At 44.3% G+C, this 21285-nt stretch overlaps 1 protein-coding gene across 1 annotated transcript; it reads right to left on the bottom strand.

Annotated features, from left to right (window-relative positions):
* Positions 1 to 3743: 3743 nt before the first annotated feature.
* Positions 3744 to 17175, bottom strand: LOC123246924 (UDP-glucuronosyltransferase 1-6-like). Its single transcript, XM_044675697.1, has 4 exons — positions 16330 to 17175; positions 12540 to 12562; positions 3890 to 4322; positions 3744 to 3809 (listed from the first exon to the last, which is right to left on the bottom strand). The coding sequence occupies exons 1-4, from the start codon at positions 17173 to 17175 to the stop codon at positions 3744 to 3746; spliced, it is 1368 nt and encodes a 455-aa protein (XP_044531632.1).
* Between the last annotated feature and the right edge of the window lie 4110 nt (positions 17176 to 21285).

Here is a 21285-nt window from a genome sequence, read left to right as displayed (position 1 = left end):
TCTCTCCCATTTTCTGCATTATTCTTTTTCACATCCTTCTCTGGCTTCTTCTTTGACTTTCTGTCTGAGTTTCATTCTTGGAAGATCTCAAAGACTTGAACCATCTGATGATCACTTGGAAGATCCCACGGTATGGGATCTTCCTTCTCCTTTCTTTGTAATTTGCTCTCCCAAAGTCTACAGTGTGTGCCAGATCTGACATTTCATCAGCGCCCATGGATTTAATGACCATCTCTATGCTAACGATTCTCAAATCTATTTGTCCTACTCTAAACTCTCTACTTATCTGCAATCTTACATCTCCAAAGGCCTTTCAGATACCTCAAACTGTATATCCAGTAAACACCTGAAATTCAATTTGTCCACAACAGAACAACATATTTTCTTTCCTTCTACATCTTCGGCATTTTCTAGCTTCCTATTTCCCTAGAGGACAAGGTAATTGTCTCAGGCAAGGCCTGTCAATTTGACTTCTGTATCATCTTTCCAGTCCAGCCCCTCCTCTCCTCTGATACCACCCCATCATAGTGCAGTCCCTCATCATTTCACTCCTGGTCTATTGCAATAGCTGCTGGTGGGTCTTCCTTAAGTCTCTCCCCACTTCAGGCGGTCCTTTATTCAGCCACTAAAGTGACTTTCCTAATGTGTAGGACTTGATGTCACCCCTGTCCCCCAACAAACTCAACTGGTTCCCTAGGAGCAAATACAAAATGGCGTTTGGCATTTAACATCTTGTAAACCCATCCCTTTTCCTCCCTTTCCAGGCTTCTTACACCTTACTTCCCATCATTTACTTTTTGATCTAGTGACACTGACCTCCTGGCAGTTCCGTGATCAAGACGCTCCATCTCTTCAGTCCAGCTATTTTCTCAAGGGCTGTTTTCCTTGCCTATAATGCTCTCCCTCCTTAGCTACACTTCACATGTAGCTTAAATCTGATCTCCCCGACTTCCTTTAAGTCCCAACTAAAATCCTATCATTTACTGGGAATCTTCACCCACCTCCCTTAATGCAAGTGTGTACCTTCTCTGAATTATTTCCTATTTATCCAGTATAGAGTTGTTTTATATGTATTTGTTTGCACATTATCTCCCCTAGTAGATGGTAAGCTCCTTGAGAGTAGGGATACTCTTTTGCCTCTTTCTGTATCCCCAGTGCTTTCTAAAATGCAGAGTAGGTACTTAAACAATGTTTATGGATTCTTTGATTGATGTATTAGAAAGAAAAGAAGACAGGGTCATATGATCCACATGTCACCCTTCATATCTGCTCACACAAATATGTCTACCTTCCTGATCAGAAATTGTAATTCAGTGTGTCATAGCCAGAATTTGAATCCAGATTTCCTGATTGGATGGTGGTTACCTATTACACTACAGTGATCCCTCACTTATTGAGGGAGTCACGTTCCAGAGACCCCTGTGATAGGTGAAAATCCATGAAGTAGCAGCATTATATTTATTTTTTTATTCATATATATTTGAAGGCTTTATAAACCCTTCCCACTCTCCTATAAACCTTTTCCACACTCTTATAAACACTGCATATGATCTTAAACACTTTCTACACTATGGACAGTGATCAGATGTTGATGTGAAGAGGATAAGGAGAGATGCTGAACGTATGGGCTCAGTGCAGGAGAGGAAACAGACTGATGCTACAGTCAGAAGCCTTATATTGTGACTTTGGCAGCCGCCAATTGTAGAACTTCAGAGCTGTGAGGGGGCTGAGAAGTTGTATCTGAATAATAATAATAGCTAGAATTTGTACAGTGCTTTAAAAAGGTTTGAGAAGTACTTTACAAATATCATGTCATCTCGTCCTCGCCACAACCCTAGGTGGGAGGAATTAGACCTGAGAGAGGTTAAGTGACTTTCCCAAAAGTCACACAAAATGTAGATGTCTGATGTGGGCATTGAACTCAGGCCTTCCCCACCTCAGGAAAAGATCAATGCCTGACACCTAATCCTAGCTGATTAGTGAGTGGCATATAGGTTCCACTTGAAGAGTTGTCCTATGATAGGACATACTACCCTTGGAGGCAATGGGTGACTGTTTTGATATAAGGGAAACATGGCTGTTCCTTAAGTGACTCAGAAGAGTGGTTTATAACTAGATGAGCAGGCAAAGGTGGGCTAGAATGTGCACCTTGAAGAAATTATCCATTTCAGTGAGATTACAGATCTATTGAAGAATTTAGGATCAAAGCCTTACTGATTTGCGTTACCTTTTGGACCAGCCTGACTGAAATTCCATCGTTTTCCAACTGGGAGTCAAGCACAATCCATACTAGTGTATAAATGGAGATTTTGAACCTTGGGCTTTATCCCCCATAAGTCCTTAGTTTTCCCAAAATTCCCTTTAATCTCTCCTGTGCCTCCACATTTGCGGGGTTACGTTATTATTTTGTAGTTGTCTGTATCTCCTCCCTCTTCCTCTTTTGTTCCTAGGAGCGGAGCTGGTCAGTACCTTTTAGTTAGTCTCTTTTGTTATTTTATTATCAATAAAATATCCATAAATATAATATTTAGTATTTTGCATATTAATTTTAATCTCCACAGTAGGGAAGCCATCGTTTGGATGACTTTAATCTAGTGCCTCCCCACCTTTGGGCATCCTATCATTAATGCTCTATGACATTTCTGTCATGTCATCTATCATTTTTGATCATTTTGTACATGGAGCCCTCATCTCCTTGAGGGCAGAGACCATGGTTTATTTTCAATTCAGTTCAACTTGACAAATACTTGTTAAGCACTGGCTATGTACTGAGCCCTGTGCCTATTGTATGTTTGGATTTGTGCGAAGACAAAGAGAAAACCAAAAGACTACCTGCCCAAGGAGCAATCTCTTAGATGGGATGAGGGACAATCCTCAGCATAGGTCAGTAAACGCCAACGAGTTGCACTAGAAATGCCAAGTGATGTCAAGAGGGAGAGCCTACAAATAACTAGGGTGGGGGGATCAGGAAAAGCCTCTTGAAGGAGGTGGCATTTAGAACTCAAATTTTTAAAAAAATGTGAAAAATTATTTTGACCTGTAATTGGGGGAAAATATTATTTTTAAAAAGTAGCAGAGTTGGGATTAAAAACTAGGTCATAGAGCCAAAAAGAATAAATAGAAAGAGAGCTAGGAGGGACCTTGGAGATCATGAAGTCCAAGTGTCTCATTTTGCATAGAGCTGGGATGTGTGAACCCTGACATTCTATAACCTCCTTTGTTTCCCCTTCCTGCTCCTCATTCCCTCCAGTGGTGGTTCTGGTTATTTCCCTCATTGGATGTGTTATCCCCTTCCCTATTGGACAATAGTTAGCCAGTCCATCCACTGGGTTAACAGACATAGCTCTCCTCTGGCCAGAACAGCAACAGTATGGTTGGCCAAGTCAGAGAAGGGGAAAGCTACTACCCACTATCTCAGTTCCACGCATGTCTGTTGGAGCCAGCCAACACTGACCAGACATCCATTGCAGACCAGCTCCCGTGCAGGCTTACAAAATGGAAGGCATTGAAGAAAGCAAACATCACAAACCTGTTTTATTTTTTTCCTTTGTTTGCAGTTAATTCCTCCAATGAAGGCCATGTTGGGCATAATGGGTCGGGGATATTCAAACACAAAGTCATATCTCAACAGCCAGATGGATCCTTTTGCATAGAGGGCTGGCAGACCCACCTCTCTCTTTAGGAAGTCCGAAGCAATATTTAGGTATTTAGTGTACAAGTCCTTAAAGAGAAGTGACTCTAAGTCAGCCACCAGGAAGTTTATCACTCTCTGGAAGAAGGTCATTTGGTGGGAGAAGGCAGTGTAGCATCTGGGGATATAAGACATGGGGTTAGGGGTCCTGCTCATTGCATGTTCCAAAGCACAAGGAAAGCCTCGAAAGAAGTATACGGAAGGTATGGCCAGATACTCCGCCAAGATCACTCCACATGGCAAAGCTGGGTCTGTAAAAAGGGCATCAAATTTGCTTTCTTCAAGGTATCTGATGGTTTCGTGATCCTTCAGCAGGCTGTCACAGTTGAAGAAGTACAGGTCAATGATATGCCGATTATTACAGTACTCTGCCCACGCCGTGCCCAGGAAAGATCTCTCTGCAAAGAGGTGGTGACCAAATGTCTGAAACCGCTTCTCCAGTTCTTCCTGGGAGTAGGAAACTGGGTAGAGTTTTCTTTTGTAGAACTTTGATTCTTTAAGAAGCAAATTGACTTCAGGCACCAGGACCACAATTTCATGCCCCTTCTTACTGAGCTCTTCAGTCACATCCCTCATGCTGAGCCAGTGACTTCCATCGATAGGGAGAACCAGGAGTTTCTCACTTGCAGCACTGTCCCAGATTGTTAAGAACAAAAGGCTTCCAATGCCCCAATACAAGAGGAGAGGAAAGTAACCCTTCATCTTGGAACTGAAGACAAATCCCTCTTCTTTTTCCACAGGGCTCTGGAAGAGCTTCCGTTTCCAAGCAGATCTGTGTAGTGTAGAAGAACTGAATTCTTGTCATTTGCCCTGAGTTCCCCTTAGGAGCTAAGTCCATGCATTAATATTTACCTTTCTCTGGGCATGCAGAGTCATGTTGGCAAATATGACCTTTGCCTGAAATAACGAATGTCTCATTTCAACATCCCGATGGGGGACAATTCTTGTTTGACATTCCATTCCCTTCACAAAAGCATCCAGTCTTCTTTCATCTTGTACACCTCCACATCATCTGTGATCCAGAGTCTGACCTCCTTGATGCTCCTCCAACAACTTGATCCATCCTGAGCCTCTGAGTATTGTCAGTGGCTGGCCATTCCCCAGGCTTCATCCTGGTACCTCAGGCTTCTTTCATGTCTCAGATGAGAATTTTCCCTTGTGCCCATCACCATTCCTAGTGCTCTTTGGTCCAAGGGCCTTTCTTTCTAGGGATACTCTTCAGTTTATCTTGAATATTGTTTGGAAGGTGTTGTCAGCAGGTTGTCCCCTCCATTAGGCTGCAGTTCCTTGATGGAGGGATTGCCTTTTGCCTTCCTTTATATCCACAGCACTCTCCATTTTTAATGGTCTGACAGGTGACAAATTCTCCCTCTCCAATTCTGGACCTCAATATACCCATGACAAGTCAGACAATGAATTAGAGTCTGACAGCATCATCCTCGTGGACTTTGCTGTTCCCTACAACTTCCCAGACAACACTCTGGCTTATATAGAAATTACAAACAACGGTTTCGGTAGAAAATAAGTTCCTCTCTGGGTCCCAGGCTGGGACTGCTTAGCATTTATATTAGCTTGCCTAGACCCAAGTCCCCCCCCCACACTTTCTAGATTTCTTAAAAAATCTTGGGGGACCATTTAGAAATCACTTGCTGTGTGTCAATTGCTATTCAGTCATTTGGGTCTGATTTTTCATGACCCCATTTGGGGTTTTCTTGGCAAAAACACTGGAGTGGTTTGCCATCTCCTGTTTACTAAATATCAATTCTAGGGCAGAAGAGCAGTCCAAGGGCTAGTCAACTGGAGTTGTGATTTGCCTTGAGACACACAGCTGGGAAGTATCTGAGACCAGATTTGAACCCAGGTCCTCCCAGCTCCAGACTGGGTGCTCTATCCACAGAGTAACCAAGTTGCCCTGGGAAATTTTTTCTTATAAATTTGAATCTGTTCTTTATGCATGTCTTAGAAATGAGATCTTTATCATATAAACTTGCTACAATGCATTTCCCCCAATTTCCTCTGAATTTTTCTGCAATGATTTTGTTCGTACAAAGTCCTTTTAATTTTATGTAATTAAAATTGTCTGTTTTTCTCATGTCATCCTTTCTCTTTCTCATTTGGTCATGAATTCTTCCTCTAACCATACATCTGACAGGTAATCCCTTCTTTACTCCTTTAACTTGTTTATGATGTGATCTTTTCTAGTTGTCATACCTCCATCTGGAGCTTATCTTGGTATAGGATAAGAAGTGTTGGTCTACACCTAATTTCTGCCAAACGCATTTCCAGTTTTCTTTGTAGTTTTTGTAGAATAGCGAGTCCTTACCTCAGTCCCTGAGAGTTTGGCATTTATCAAACATAAAACTAATGGGTTCATTTTCTTCTCTCTATTACATATCTAATGTCTTCCATTGATGGATTTCTCAGGGCTTTTAAAATAGGTAAATAAAATTTTGTGATAAAGTTTGAAATCCTATCTCAGTCTTTCCCACTTTTCCCATTATTTCCCTTTGGTCTCCCAAGACAAATTTCAGTATTATTTTTTCTATTTTTGAAGGCAAGCAATGTTTTCCTGCTTTGTATTTATGTCCCCACTGCTTAATGCAGTGATATGATGAATGCTTGTCAGGCTTAATCAATTCTTTTGGTTCATTCACTTTATTAATTAAGTCATGTACTCAGAACAGATACAATGTCCAATCTATGGCAAAAGAAAAGCCTTCAAGCCATAGAGACCTAGAGAGGATATCAAAATCAAGTGGACACATAGCATGTGATCCCTTTGGTCTTGTCTGCGCCTGGATTTGTACCAGGGATGCTTTGAGGGCGTCCATAAAGGAGGAGCCCAAATCCTAAGAAGCTTCATTGTTTGACTGTGAAAAGTAGTTATTTTATCTGTTTGTGCAAAGTCTATGAAACAGGGACAATTATTACAGCAGTAGATGATTTCTCCCAAGACTCTCTCTGAATCCCTTTGAGAAGATGAGAATAAGGCAGTAATAATCAACTTCTAAGTAGTGTTATAGAGGAAGTCACTACTCTTGGGAAGCAGGGGGGAAGGACCCAGGCCACCATTTCTCCAACAAGGGTCTCTGGCTTGCTGGAAGGGAGCCCTCAAAGCAAGGGAAACTGCAACATCCAGCGCGAGACACTGGGGAGCTCCGTCCTCACCTGTCTTGTGCCAAGGTGAAGCCACATCCCAAGGTAGGATTCTAGGGAAGTCAGGTGTGGTCCCTGCTCTCACTGCAGGGGCCCGGAGAGAGATGTTATCAGAGGACCTGGGTTCTAATCCAGTCCCTGTGTGAGTTTGGCTCACTTTCTTCAGGCCTCATTTTCCTCAGCTGCAAAATGAGGAGGTAAGGTCCGAAAGCTTGTGAGGTCCCTCCCACTTCCCCTTTGGGCAGGTCACCTCATCTGTATAAGCCCGTTTCCTTTTAAAATGGAGGTGGGGAAAGAGGTAACCCAAAGGATGCTCAGAGCCTCAGCCTGTCTCAGTGGGCTGAACGGTGAGGATCAAAGGAACCAATTTCTGGGATAGGAGATTAAGAGATCTGCAGCCAGATGGCTTTTAGCTCCTCAAGTACAGGCTTGCTCGGGCTCGATGACGGCTAAGCACCCATGGGTGCAGTTTCCCAGGGTTTTGTGGGCTTGTTCTCAGCCCCACCCATCCTTCCCATGGCATCAGCCACTGGCCCCAACCAGAGCATGAACTGTGGGTGCACACAGGCCCCCAAGTGGACTTATTCATGGCACATTTGGGAACTTTTCCCAGTGAACAGGGTAACAAGAAAAGTCAAACTTGGACGTTCAAAGGGCAAAGTCCCTTCTTACCCAGAAAACTCAACTCTGCAGAATGACAGCCTTTGAAGGCTCTGAAGGGAAAGCCCTAGTTTTACTGGAATTAAATGGGTTCGTCTCTCTCAAATCATTCCAATGAGCAGCTCATTCTAATAACTCCCTACTAGGAAGAGTTTGGCACCACCAGGCAGAGTGAAGAACCCGGAGAAAGAAAGACCTGAGTTCAAATCCCCCCACCAACACCTGATTTCTGGGTCGGCAACAATCCTGGGCAAACGACTTCAGCCCTCGGGGGCCTCTCTAGGACCCAAAGGGTCCGAGCATGCTCCTTTCCCTGTCGGTAGAGGGAGTTCGCTCCCTGCCTGTGCCGTGTGCCAAGTCATCTCCCTCTGAGCTTCCCTCGGACCCCGCGTGTTGGGCCCTTACCCCAGAGATGAAAGCGGAACAGTCTGAGTCCTTGGGGAGTCCTCACCCCACTCCACCCTGAGATGGAGAGCCCGAGCCCTGGGAAGATCAGCTAACCCTGGAAGCAGGAGTGCAGAGCACCCGGCAAAGCCCACGGCGCCACAGGATCCACAGGCGGCGCCGAAGAGCTAGCAAGGTTCTGTGCTGGCCCTTCTGCTGGCCAGTCTAGGGCTGGTTTTCCTCAGAACATCCTGCTTCATAATGCAGAAGGGACCCAGGCATTTCCAAGGCTGTCAGGAGAGGCCAAGCTCTAGGGGGGGCCACTGGCCTGAAAGGTGCCACGTGCGTGCCTGAGAATGGACCAGCGGACGTCAGCCGAGGACCAGCCAGGCTAAGTTCAGAGAGTGACAGCCACCCACGTGGACTATTTACGAAGGCACTGAAGAGTGGATGAAGTAGTCCGGTGGCCCTTAGGAACACAAGCACTGAGTTCAGATTCTGCTTTGGATTCATTCTGGCTCTGTGACCTGGGACAAGTCCCAAGGACAGCGTCCCCAGGCTCTGGCAGTGGCACGTACACTTACAAAAATCCTTCCTGCAGGTCTAATGGCCAACGAAAGCCCTCTCTAGCCAATCCCCCAGAAAGTTCAAGTGCACCCCTGGGGTGTGCAGGGAAGCAGTGGCATCACTGGTGGTCTGTTCCTGCAGCGATTCATTTGCAAAGGAGTTCTCTGAGTCTCCCAAGTGCTGTCTGTCCAAAGACCGGCAAAGACTTTTAGGGTTTGCATTTGTTTGAATTTTGCCTCTATTCTGGGCCCTTGGAAGTCAGTGTCGGATCGGAAGCTTCTCCTGGGACTCAGTGGGGATATTATTCTCAATTCTGAATTGTAAGGCAAATCCCACACATGGAATCTTGAAGAATGCTGCATGAATGGCGGCCCCCAAACACCCTCAAAGAGAGCAGAGGCAGGGAGAAGGGCTGCACCCAGAACAATCTGGGGGTCCAGAGAGGAGAGCTCAGCAGCCGCAGTCAAGGAAGCCCCCAGCTCAACTCTGACCTCAGCCACGGATTAGCTGTGTGACCTTAGCCTGTCCCAAACCCCTTCCTGTCTTAGTCTCTAGGAGGGGAGACAGATCAGGTCAGTGAGGACCACTTTCCCCAAAGGGATTGGGTGAAAACTGCCCCGCCAAGGCTTTCCACAGCGACCTCTGCTGGGCACCTGGAATTCTGGGCTACTTCCCTTCTCAGGGAGTCAATAGTAAACCCTAGAGTCCAGCTAAGGGTTGGAGATAGTAAGATAGTAAGAAAGACAAAAGACAGACAGACGTTGCTATGAAGGGCCTCATTCTCTACTGAGAGAGACGCTGTGCAAGGAAACAGAATAATCTGGGGTAATCCACAGAGGGAGGGCACTGGCATTAAGGATGATCAGGAAAAACTTATGGAAGGTGGGGTTTTAGCTAGAGCTTGAAGGAGGACAGAGAAATCAGGCCATAGAAATGAAGAGGGGGAGGGCAGCTGGGGTTTCAGTAGATGGAGACTCAGGTCTGGAGACAGGAGGCCCTGGGTTCAAATCTGGCCTCTGACTCTTCTAACTGGGTGATCCTGGACAAGTCACTTAACCCTGATTGCCTAGCCCTTACTGCTCTCCTACCCTCGTATCAATTCTAAGACAAGAGGTAAGGGTTAAAAAAAATGAAGAGAGACAGTATGTCAGGCATGGGGGCAGCCTGTGAAAACGCCCAGAGCTTGGAGCTAGAGTATCAGAGTAGGGCGGATTGTGAAAGGCTTTGACAGACAAGTAGAGAATTTCCCATTTGATTCTAGAGGTAAAAGGTTACCACTAGAACTTATTGATTACAGTGGGAGTGACATGGCTAGGATATGCTTTCGGAAGATTTATTTGAGTTGATCAAGATGGGCTGGAGGGAAGAGAGCCTTGGGCAGGGGGCCCAGTCACTAGGCTCTTGCACTAAGCTACTGAGGGTCTGCACCAGGGTGGTCATTAGTGTCAGAGGACAGAAGGTAGCCCATAGGAGAGATGTGATGATGGAACAATTGACAGGACCTGGCAAGAAAGTGGTTGGAAGGGAGGAGGGTTGAGATAGTGAAAAGGGGGGAGGCCTAGGAGTCAGAGGGATTCAGAGGTCAATTGGTCTGGGGCAGTAAGGAGAAGGACCATAGACCGTGACCAAAGTGACTTCAGAGTTTGTTAGCATCGTTGTGTTCTGGGGTTCATTTTCCTCATTTGTAAAAGTAAAGAGCTGCTCCGCGTCTTCTCTGAGTAGTTTCTAGCTTTAGGTCTGGGACCTGAAGAGCTTCCTTTATGACCTTAGGTGAGTCATCTCTCTGGGCCTCAGTTTCCCTCTCTGTCAGATGAGGGGCCTTCTGTCTCTGGAGCAATGGGATTGGGAGGAATTGGGATTCCTCTTTACCTTCTCATCTTTTCTAGTGGACTTGCCTTTGGCCCATCGTGGCTTTCTTTTTGGTCAGGTCTCTGAACATCATCCAACCTGCCTCCATCCCAGTGCCTCATGCTTTCCGGCCTCCTCTTCCCTCCACAGCAAGTCTTTGCTTTCCTTCTGGCTTATACATCCAGCTTTCTAAGCAGCCAGGCACACATTCACATTTTGAAAAGGCAGCTTCCATTCTACTGCTTCTGGCCCCCAAGAGAACAAGGGTCCTCTCCCATTGCCACTGGGTTTTAGATGGCAACGATGGGCTCATTGGAAGAATTGGGAAGTATTCTGCATGAGAAGCCTGGTCCAGCCTTCGCAGGGAAGCCAGGTCTAGAGCTGACATGACATGGTCATGAGAAAGAGGGAGTCATTTGAGCTAAAGCTCAGGACACGGAGGCATGCAGAACGCCTCACTTCCTCAAACACTTGGAGAAATCTACCTTGGTCCATGGCCACTGACAATCCTTGTGGGCTTTCTCCCATAATTCTGTCTATCCATCGGTGGCAATGAGCTGCCCGTGTTCACTGAGCACTTAACGGTTCCCAAGGCACTGGCTGACTGCTCCGAGAAGTAGGTACTTCTCCAGGGTCACGCAGCTCTTCTGTCCCTCTCCATGAATCTCCAAAGCAAAAGAAATGATCCTCATGCTTCCAGTCTTCCAGGGGAGCAGGTTCTCAGCGCGCCACTTCCACTCCCATCCCTTCTATACCTTTTTGCCCTGAGCAAACGATGCCCGTGTTTCATGTTTTCCAGAAATTCTCCATCGAGCAGTACTTTCAGCTAGAACTGCAGCCATTCTGGGGGCATCTGCCAAGTTATTGCTAATTCCTGACCACTGGACGACCTACCTGTCTCCTCGTCCGATTACCTTAGATGATCAGTTTTATTCCAGTTCTAACTCAGGTTATCACTGATTATATGCAGCCTGTTCATGCCCAACAGGAATCCTTCAACTACTATTGCCTTCCCTCCAAAAACTACCTTTTATTTATTCTGTATCTGGAACCCGGGTGTGGCCTGGGACCCACTTAGGCTGTCATTGTAACTGGCAGGAATGGTGTCTGAGATGGCCCTCAGAAGCCTTTTCTCTTCTGGGCTATCTCACGCCAACATTCTTTCACGCTGGTAGGTTTAAGGAAGAGAAGCAGAGCACGTTCTCAGAGAAGAACATGGTGGCCATGACCATGATCACCTCTCTGGGTCCTGGGTCTAAGCCTGGCATGGGGAGAACTATACCTTTATCATGGGCCATTTAGCTCCTGAGCTCCCACTGGTGTGCTTCCCATTTACAAAAAGCAGACACAATGCCACTCTTAACTCTTAAATATGATACATTTGCTAAGCATAAAGAGAAAAGCAAGAATAATCAAAATACTCAATAAATGGCAAAAACATGTACTCAATAGAGGAATAAGAAAAATGTAAGAATTCACTCATAAGCTTAAATTATATTCTCCCACTCAAGTGTCCATATAGGGGGATTGGGCATGCACTAACACGGGAGGCACATGAGAAGGGAAATTCACCTGCCTAGGGTCACTCGCAACCCTGGAGGGTAGAGCATTTTTGCTACTCTTGCCATTGAAGCAGTGTCAAGTTTTTATTTTTTACTTTTTGTTTGTTTGTTTTAGCTCACAGCCACCCTTGGAAGGGTGCTGAGGGTATTTGATAGGGTTGTTTTTTAGCAAAAATATATCAGCTTAGCTCACAGCAAAGAGGCAGCAAAATCCGTCTTTCCCCTCCTTCTCTTTTCCCCTTTCTGAAGTGAGAGAAGACACTCCTGAGTAACTTCCCTACTCAAAGGCTGTAAATGGTACTGGAAGGCAGTATGTCAACAGCTCTTTCAATAACAGAAGATTCTGCTTTCCTCCAAACAGTTTTCAGAAGCTGCATAACTCTCCTCCAGTCTTCTGCTCCCCTTTCATCAACCCAAACGTCCACATAGCCAAGAGGCAGACTACAAATGATTTTATATTTATTCCTCTGAGTACCCGTCATTTCTCCAGGAGTACATACTGGGGGGCATGTACTGTTTCATTTTTGTCCAGCACAGTGTCTGGCCCATTGCAGGTGTTTCATAAAGGCTAGTTGATGAATTGGAGCAGGGGTCGGCAACCTTTTTGGCCGTGAGAGCCATAAACGCCACATTTTTAAAAATGTAATTTCGTGAGAGCTGTGCAGTGCTCCCAGTGCCGCTTCTGTAACAGCGCCTGAAAAAAATGGAATTTATGGCTCCTGCAGAAAGAGCCATACGTAGGGGGAAGCTGGGTAGCTCAGTGGAGTGAGAGTCGGGCCTAGAGACGGGAGGTCCTAGGTTCAAACCCGGCCTCAGCCACTTCCCAGCTGTGTGACCCTGGGCAAGTCACTTGACCCCCATGGCCCACCCTTACCAATCCTCCACCTATGAGACAATACACTGAAGTACAAGGGTTTAAAAAATTAAAAAAAAAAGAAAGAGCCATACGTTGCGGACCCCTGAATTGGAGGGTCATCCTAAATAGTGACAAGAGAAAGCGAAACCATCTAAATATATGGAAGGCAGGAATAAATGCAACATGTTCCTGGAACAGATGGAAGGCAGTTACAGAGAATGGTACCACTAGATGGGAAGAATTGCATTGTAGTCATCACAATTGACATTTACATAGGAGTGTGAGGCTGGCAAAACAGTTTATGGATCTTATTCTTGGGCAGTTCCCAACATCCCTAAGAGGTCAGGGCTCGGGGTAAAATGATTCCCATTTTAAAGGCAAGGCCAATAAGACTATGAGAGATGAAATGATGTCTCCTAAGGTGACAGGGTTGCTCAGTATCGAAGGCAAGACACAAATCCAAATATCCTGATTCAGTGTTGAGCATCCATCCCTTTCTGCTACATAGTATTGGATTAAGAGGCAAGGCTGGGAATGTCACAGAAAAAAAATGGACTGAAAAAAATGTTTCCCATTATATCATAGTTTGTAGCCATGAAGCTTACAAAGAATCCAAGTCTCTCATTCAACGTTGAGTAAAGCATGGGAACACAGAACCTTCTAAGCTGGGGAGCAAGAAAGAAACCCCGAGGCCATCAAGAACAAGCCTCCATTTTACAGATGAGGGAACTAAGGTCCAGAGAAGTTCAATGACTAACTCAGGGTTCTTCAACCAGTAACTAGACAATAGAACATGTCGCAAAAGAAATGAGACTGTGGCAATCGCCTTTCTTCTCTAAATTCTGGTGTATAAGAGCTGGTAGGAAGAAAAGACAGGAACTCTCTCTAGCAAGCTTCCTGTGGGGAATAGTTGAAGCCTTCAACAAATACCTCGAGGGAAGTGGAATAACAAAATCCTGTCTTAGCAACTAAATTGCCTGCAGTTCCACAAGATCTTTGCCAGAAACATCTCTGAGATGAGCGGGTATTGAATAAAAAATGATTCCGTACTCCAAATCCTCTCATTTACAGGATATTGTTGTCTTCAATGATTGCCAATCTTTTATTGCTTTCTGCTCAATGTGCTGATAGCAGTTCCACTTCATGCACAAAATGTTTTCCTTTGTTAAAAAAATAACCCATTTGAATTGCTTTCTGCTGAAATAAATGTCTTGCTCTAAACAAATTTGCAGAGATGACAGAGCTGAGATGCCCCTAGCTCACCGACAACCTCTCCTTTGGCTTCTGATTCCTGTGAAGAGGTGGGATTCGATCTTATCCAAAGAGGACATTTAATAACTTCTGGATTGATTACTGGCCATTACCTAGGAGGGACCAGCTCTGCTTAAGGGTATTTATGTGTTAACAGGATGAGCCTTTAAATCCTTTTTCTTTCTTTCATCATTATTGGAAAACCAACTAATCAAACAGCTTTGGGGACCCAAGTCCAACTTAGCTCTTAGAGGGCCTGACCTGCCTTGGTCTCATTAAGATCAGTTCACATTGCTCAAGGATGCAGACATAATATGGGAAGGAGAGGAAATTGGGCTGGACAGAGAGACCCTGGCATTTTTTCAAAGCCTGGAAATGGCCATAGTTGATTGCCCATTGATTTCTTCATCTAATTGCAAGAAAACTTGGTTACTGCTGACAAATGAGGATGCATGTTCTTTGAAGCCAAAAGCCAGACAACTTAAGGGATTGTCCTTTTGCCTTAACTTGTATGTTAGATGTTCCCTACATAGGTCAGTTCTACCCTCTGTCTCCATGTGTTTGCACAAGTGGGGTCCTCCTCGCTTCCTTACTTCCATCTCTTAGAATCCCTAAGTTTCTTCAAGGCCCTGCTTAAGGACCTCCCTTGACATGAGACCCTATATACCAGTAATGGCAAACCTTTCAGAGACCGAGTGCCCAAAATGCAACCCTCATGCCCCGTGTGAGCCCCACCTTCCACCTTACGCCAGGGGTAGTAAGGGGGAGGAAGGAAGTGCCTCCATTGGACTGCTGGGCAGAGGGGCAGGTCATATGAGAAATGTCCTCAGGCTCATGGGGAGAGGGGGAAGGGAGCAGCCCCCTCCAGCATGTGTGCCATGGGTTTGCCAACATGGCTGTATGTCATCACAGCAGCTCCAATCCAAACTGATTTGTCAAATGAGTAAAAGGAGAAACAACCAAAAGTAAATAGTTTGTGCCAAAAGGAATAATAAACTGGAGGAATTCCATGCAAATTGGAGAGACCTCCAGGAAGTGATGCAGAGTGAAAGTGATACAGAAGAACATTGTACACAGAGACGGATATACTGTGGTAAAATCGAATGTAATGGACCTCTGTACCAGCAGCACTGCAATGACACAAGACAGCTCTGAGGGATTTATGGTAAAGACGCTACACACACTCAGAGGAAGGACTGCAGGAGAGGAAACATATAAGATAAACAATTGCTTGAATGCATGGGCTGAGGCGGACATGAATGGGAAATAGACCCTGAACAAGGACACATGTTACAACCAGTGGAAATGTGCGTCGGCCATGGGTGGGGGAAGAGCGGGGGATGAAGGGGAAAGTAGGGGCATAAAGTATGTAAACAGGTTAAAAACAAATATTAATAAATGTCTACTAAAAAAAAGTAAATAGTTTGTTTGAGATCGTAGTTTAGAGCTGGAAGGGATGTGGAGAACACGAGTCCAACCCTCACAGTGCAACTGAGAGGAGAGCTACTAGTATTTGTATAGTGATCACTTTGCATTTGATAATGGGGTAGGACTATAACACAGGGGAATTCAGGCTCCTCCAACCTCAAAATACCATGTGAAGTAGGGAACGTGGCACTTAGGAAGATGAAGTTGGAAAAGGCTCTAGACCTGATCAAAGTCCTCAAAGGGTTTATGATCTCATTGATTTTGTACTTCCCACCAGTGATTCAAGGTATGCTCCATCCATGTCTGCTCATCTTTTGAGTCTTATGCCTGTATGTCTTCCTACAAGTTTTCCACAGGGGGTTCACCCCATGTTATAGAGATCTGCCTTTACTGGCCATGGCAATCTGTAATCAAAGACTCAGAATCAATTTGTCCTGGAGAGCAACCTAAAGGTTCTAAGAACCACTTAGAGATGGATTTCCTAGATATTTCAAAGATTGGCGGAATCTAATGGAAGGAAAGGATCACAGATGTCATTTATACCTCTCCCCCAAAGAGAAACAATCAATATGTCATTTTTCATTCATTCAACAAAAAACACATTAGTCGCTCCCTACATGCAGTGCTCTGTCTCTACAAAGTTCAACATTACTTAAGTACTGTTCTCACAAGCTAATGGGGACAGGGAGGGAAAGAACAAAGGGATCATTGAGGTCTTAGAAGCTTAGTTCAGAGTCTAAAAGGACCTCAGGGGCCAATAAGTCCAACCCTCACTTCAGAGAAGCCCAGGGATTTCTTTAAAGTCCCAGAGGGGCAGAGCCAGTGAGTTGGGATATTAAAGAAAGATCATGGAAGCCACCTCCACTCTTTCTTCTCCCTCATATCCCTTTAGATGGAAGCTCCTATTAGAAAGAGAGAGGGCCTACCTCAGTCAGAGGGCTACTTGGGTGGCAGTTTAAACCTCCAACAAAGACCATATTGGGCATGACTGGCCGAGGAAATTCGACAACAAAATCGTATCTTAACAGCCAAATAGCATCCTGCTTCAAAAGATCCTTGACACGTACATCTCTTTGTAGAAACTCTGAGGCAATTCTGTTGAAGGAAGAATGCAAGTAGTAACAGTACAAATGTTCTGTGGAAGCAATTAAGACATTTGCCAGCCTTTGGGGAAAGGTCATGTGATCTGTAAGCCTCGCAAAAAGCCTTGGGATGTAGGAAGGTGGGCTGGGACATTTGGCTGAACTGTAGTCCATGTTACACGGCAACCCACGAGTCAAATAGATCGAAGGAAGCGAGAGGTACTCGGCAAGGATTGTTCCACAGGTTGAAAGAGGGTTGGTGAGGAGAGCATCAAAATGACTCTCTTGCAGATCCTGGATGAGCTTGGTTTCCTTCAGCAAACTCTCACATGAAGTCTCTAGAATCCTTTTAAATGACTCTGAACTTTGCAAAATCTTGACAAAAAACAGTGGTGGTGGTAGCTTTTGGAGATGGGCCAGGAAGAATTCATTTATGGCTTCTTTGAGCTGCTCCTTGGTATAGGGGACCTGGTACAGCTTAGCTGTGAAGCTGTCTTGGTTCTTCATCTGCTGACTAACGTGGGGCATGAGGACAACCACCTCATGGCCCCTTTGGCTGAGCAGCTTCACAACGGGGAGCATGCTGAGCCAGTGGCTTCCATCCATGGGCACCACCAGTAGCTTGTCCCCAGTAGCCAAAGCAAGAAATGGCAGGAAGAACTTTAAGAGAAGAGGCTGCCACCGGCACATTTCTCCTAGAAACAGAGACTCCTGGGACGATGGCTATTTGGGTCCTACTGTTTGGCATTTTATATTGGGAAGGACAAAAGAATTCCAGAGTCAGCAGTCAAACATTGACTCTGGAGTTACTCATTGATGGTCGTGGTTCTTTGCTTCTTGGTTGAAGGAGACTGGGGAACACAACTACTTAGGAGCAGGCAGCCATTGCTATTTGTTATTATTTTCATATAGGCGTAAAAACTCCAAATGAGTTGGACTTAGAGGTTACTTAGTCCAATTACTTATTAGATGGCTAAATGTGCCCCATCCCTTTCCACCATCATGCAGTCTAACAAAGCTCTGTCCAAATTAAGCTTTAATGCCTCCACTGATGCAGTGGTCTGCTGACACATAGTAGATACTTAAAAAAGGTTTAGTGAATGAAGGAGGCAACCTATTTCATTTCTGGATACCTCTAGTTGGTAGAAAACAACTCCCAAATAGTAAAGTTTCAGCAGTGAAGGAAGAAAGGTAGAGCTACTATTAGAATACCTCCTGCCTCTCTTGTAGCCTCCTACAATAGCCTCTTTGCAACTTCCATTGCTTGCCATCTCTCCCATATCCAATCTATCTTCCACATAGCTACCAACGTGAGATTTCTAAAGTGTACATCAGAGTCCGCCACTTTCCTGCTCAAGAAACTTTTCTGGCTCCATGGGCATTGAGGATCAACTGGAAACTCCATTTTGGGGGTATTTAAAGCCCTTTACAACCTGGCTCTGAGCCTTCCTTTCCATATTGCTCCTTATCATGCCCTCCAGAGTCCAGCTACTCTGGTCTCCTTGCCATTATCGAGAGATGACGTTCCATCACCATTTCCTGTGCCTTTGTCTTGGCTGTGCCCTGTCTCACATAAGCTTTCCTTCCTAACTTTACCTCTTAGAATCCCCATTGTCTGTCAAAGCTCAGATCAAGGATGAACTCTAATGGAAGAGCTTCCTCTAACAGCTCAGGCTACCTGCCCCCAAATTCCTTTGTGTTTGTTTACTTGAGATTTATTACATACACATACACACTCACCACAAAATGCATAATAAATATAGTATATATCTTATATCTCCTGCTGAATTGTATACTCCTTGGGAGTTAGAACTGTTTCACCTTTAGCCCAGATCAAGGACCTCCTTTGACACAAGACACTGCATTTCATCACTGCAGTTCCAGTTTGGTCTGTTTAAATAGACCGACAACCCCAATACAGGAGACATGAACCAAAGTATTCGAGTGGGTGAGGATCATAGGTTTAGAGTTAGAGGCAACATCTGTGAGGCAATCTAGTTCAATCCCTTCATTCTGCAGATGAGAAAACTGAGGCACAGATAATTAAAGACATTTGCCCATGGTCACTTAAGTAGTAAGTGGCAGAGACAGGACTTGGATTACTATCCTCTGGTTCTCCATTCACCATTCCTTCAACCGAACCCTGCTGTCATCTCCTTTAGTTAGTTCAGAGTACCAAACAGTAACAACAAGGAGAGTAAAAGACCCAGGAAACCATTTCAGCCAGCAAACGTACCATGGGGAAAACACAGATGGGCAGCAGCTATTCTGCAAAAGTTCTGAGGGCTCAAGTGGACTCATGCAAACTCAATATGAGATGAAAGTGTGATAAAGCCTTGAGTCTATGTAAAGTGAGAATTATTGAAGAAAATGGGCATCGTTAGCTTGCAGAAGAAAAGACTCAGGAGAACATGAGAGCTCGGAGCAATCCAAATGCTTGAAGAAGTGTCTGAAATGCTGTCAGGAGAAAGAGGGATGAGATTTGTTTAAATGTGACAGAACCAGGAGAAATGGGTGGAAGTTACAAAAAAGATCGATTTAGACTTGAGAGCAGGAAAAAGTTCTCACTCTGTCAGAGTCAGGACTAGAGCTCAGGGATCCTAGCCAGCTCTCTTCTCACCTCTGCTCCACTTATTCTAGATGTAGCAAAAAGCCTATAAGTGAGGATTTAGGGATGAATTGTCTGGATATCTGAAAGATAAGAATATTGCAAAGAGATGATTTCCATTTCTGGCAGTCAAGATGGCAGAGTAAGGAACACTCAAACTCATTACCAAACAACCACCAAAAAGGCCTCAAAAACAAAATCTAGAGTGGCAGAACCAACAAAACACATGGGGGTGCAGGAAGCCATCAAAGCCGTGACATTTAGCACAGCTGGTCACCAGCTCTGACGATCCAGCACGGCAGGTTGTCAGGGAGATGGAAATTCCACACTCAGTTTCCCCTATGTGATTCTTTTTACAGTGACATTCACTTGCATTGAAACTATTGCATTCAGTATCCTTATTCAGCCCCAGAGAGACATGGAAAAACAATACAGGTTCATGGCAAGAATAACCACAGTCACAGACTACCCACCATCCCAAAATAAACCCCTAAACAAACCCCCATAATACAGAAACTTCCCCTAGAGTCAGCCCAGCAAAAAACGAGCAGTTAGCGAGTTAATGCAAGTTTCTAAATTCCCCAGCAAGAATGTACCTGGCCTGAGTTTGTTCCCAAACTCCCACAGACCAAGGAAACAGTGAAACACAAGGAAAACAGGGGAATGACAAATTAGCCCAGAATCATCCTTCCAGAACTGCAATCTTATTGACCCTGAAGCAAAAAGAACAGCAAACATACTTTTTAAAAAATAGTGAAAAATGAAAGAATATAATGGGAGCAAAATTTGGACCAGACTGATATTATCGTATCTTATTTGATGTAATCAACTACCATAACTATCTTCTTGATTAATGATAGGTATGAATAGTATAAAGTAAGAATATGCATGACTTAATTAGTTAAAATATAATCAACTATTATGCTTGACTAGAAAATGATGTTCTTGTACCTCACGGATGGCTGAAAATAATAAAGTTCCAACTAAGCCATTCCATAATGAATAATTTTTGACCAAGCTCGCTTCTTTGTTTAACTACAGTAAGATAATTAGTAAATGCCAATCTTGTGATGTTTCAAAAGTTAATATGTGATTTTGAATGTATGGGAAAATCAAAACCTGTATGAGATCATAAAGAAAAAAAGGGTATAAAAATAAAAATCAGCAGATGGCACCAGAGAGAACAGCTGCTGCAATTCCATGTGCATTCTGGCTCGTTTTCATTTCATTTTCACCACGCCATCCCACCTCCAGAGACCCCCCCCCCAAAAAGAAGAGCGGGCTCTTCACAGGGGGGAAGCAGGGATTCAGCCAAAGAAAAAGTAGAGGGAAAGCAGGAAGAACCTGTCTTGCTAGGATATGGGTGGGGAGAGCAATGGAAATGGCAGCATGAAGAATTGCCCAGTACAAACATACCCAGGTTTACCCTCAAGAGACAGAGCAAACAAGTAGTCACAACACCTGGGGGAGCTGGCAGATAAGGAGCCAAATGATGCTCAATTCTGTGCAATTGCCACCTGGGGGAACCCAGGAACAGTACTTCTTCCACCCTAAGAGTAGAACTTATCCTCAATGTATAAGGAAGGTCATGAGAAAAGCTCCTCAAGTTGAGCAACAGACAAAGAAAAAGTCTGACCTGGAAAATGTTTTTGGCAACAGGGAACACCAAAATATAAGCTCAGAATAGGACAGAAATTGCAAAACAGAAATATGTGAGGCCTGAAAAGTAAATGTGAAAGGATGTCATGACCAAAATGAACTCCTGGAAGAGCTCCCAAAAGAGAATCACAAAACAAATAATGAGAGGTAGAAGAAAAATTGCAAGAGAAAATGAGTGACCTAAAAAGAAAGCATAAAACCTCAAGAAATAAAATGGTTCCCTAAAATTAGAATTGGACAAAAGGAAATTTAAAAATTCCAGGAGTATCATAACCGAGTTACAGAATTCCCAAGTCAAGAAGAAAATACTGCAAGCAGCCAGAAAAAAAGAACAATTTAAATATCATGGAGCTGTGAGAAGGAAATTTAATGAAGAAGCCCATCATTTGTATTAGTTTAAGAATCAATTTGGTTTGATACCTTATAACTGTGATCTTTAGTAAGAATACAGTGCTAGCCAAGAGTCTGTGTATGTAACTGGATTAAGATCGTAGTAGAAGGGTTTATAAAGCCTTCATATATATATATATATA

The sequence above is a fragment of the Gracilinanus agilis genome, chromosome 4 (genome assembly GCF_016433145.1).
Source record: "Gracilinanus agilis isolate LMUSP501 chromosome 4, AgileGrace, whole genome shotgun sequence".
Taxonomy (NCBI): Eukaryota; Metazoa; Chordata; class Mammalia; order Didelphimorphia; family Didelphidae; genus Gracilinanus; species Gracilinanus agilis.
Note: the sequence above shows the minus strand (reverse complement) of the source record. Positions and strands in the feature narration are given on the sequence as shown.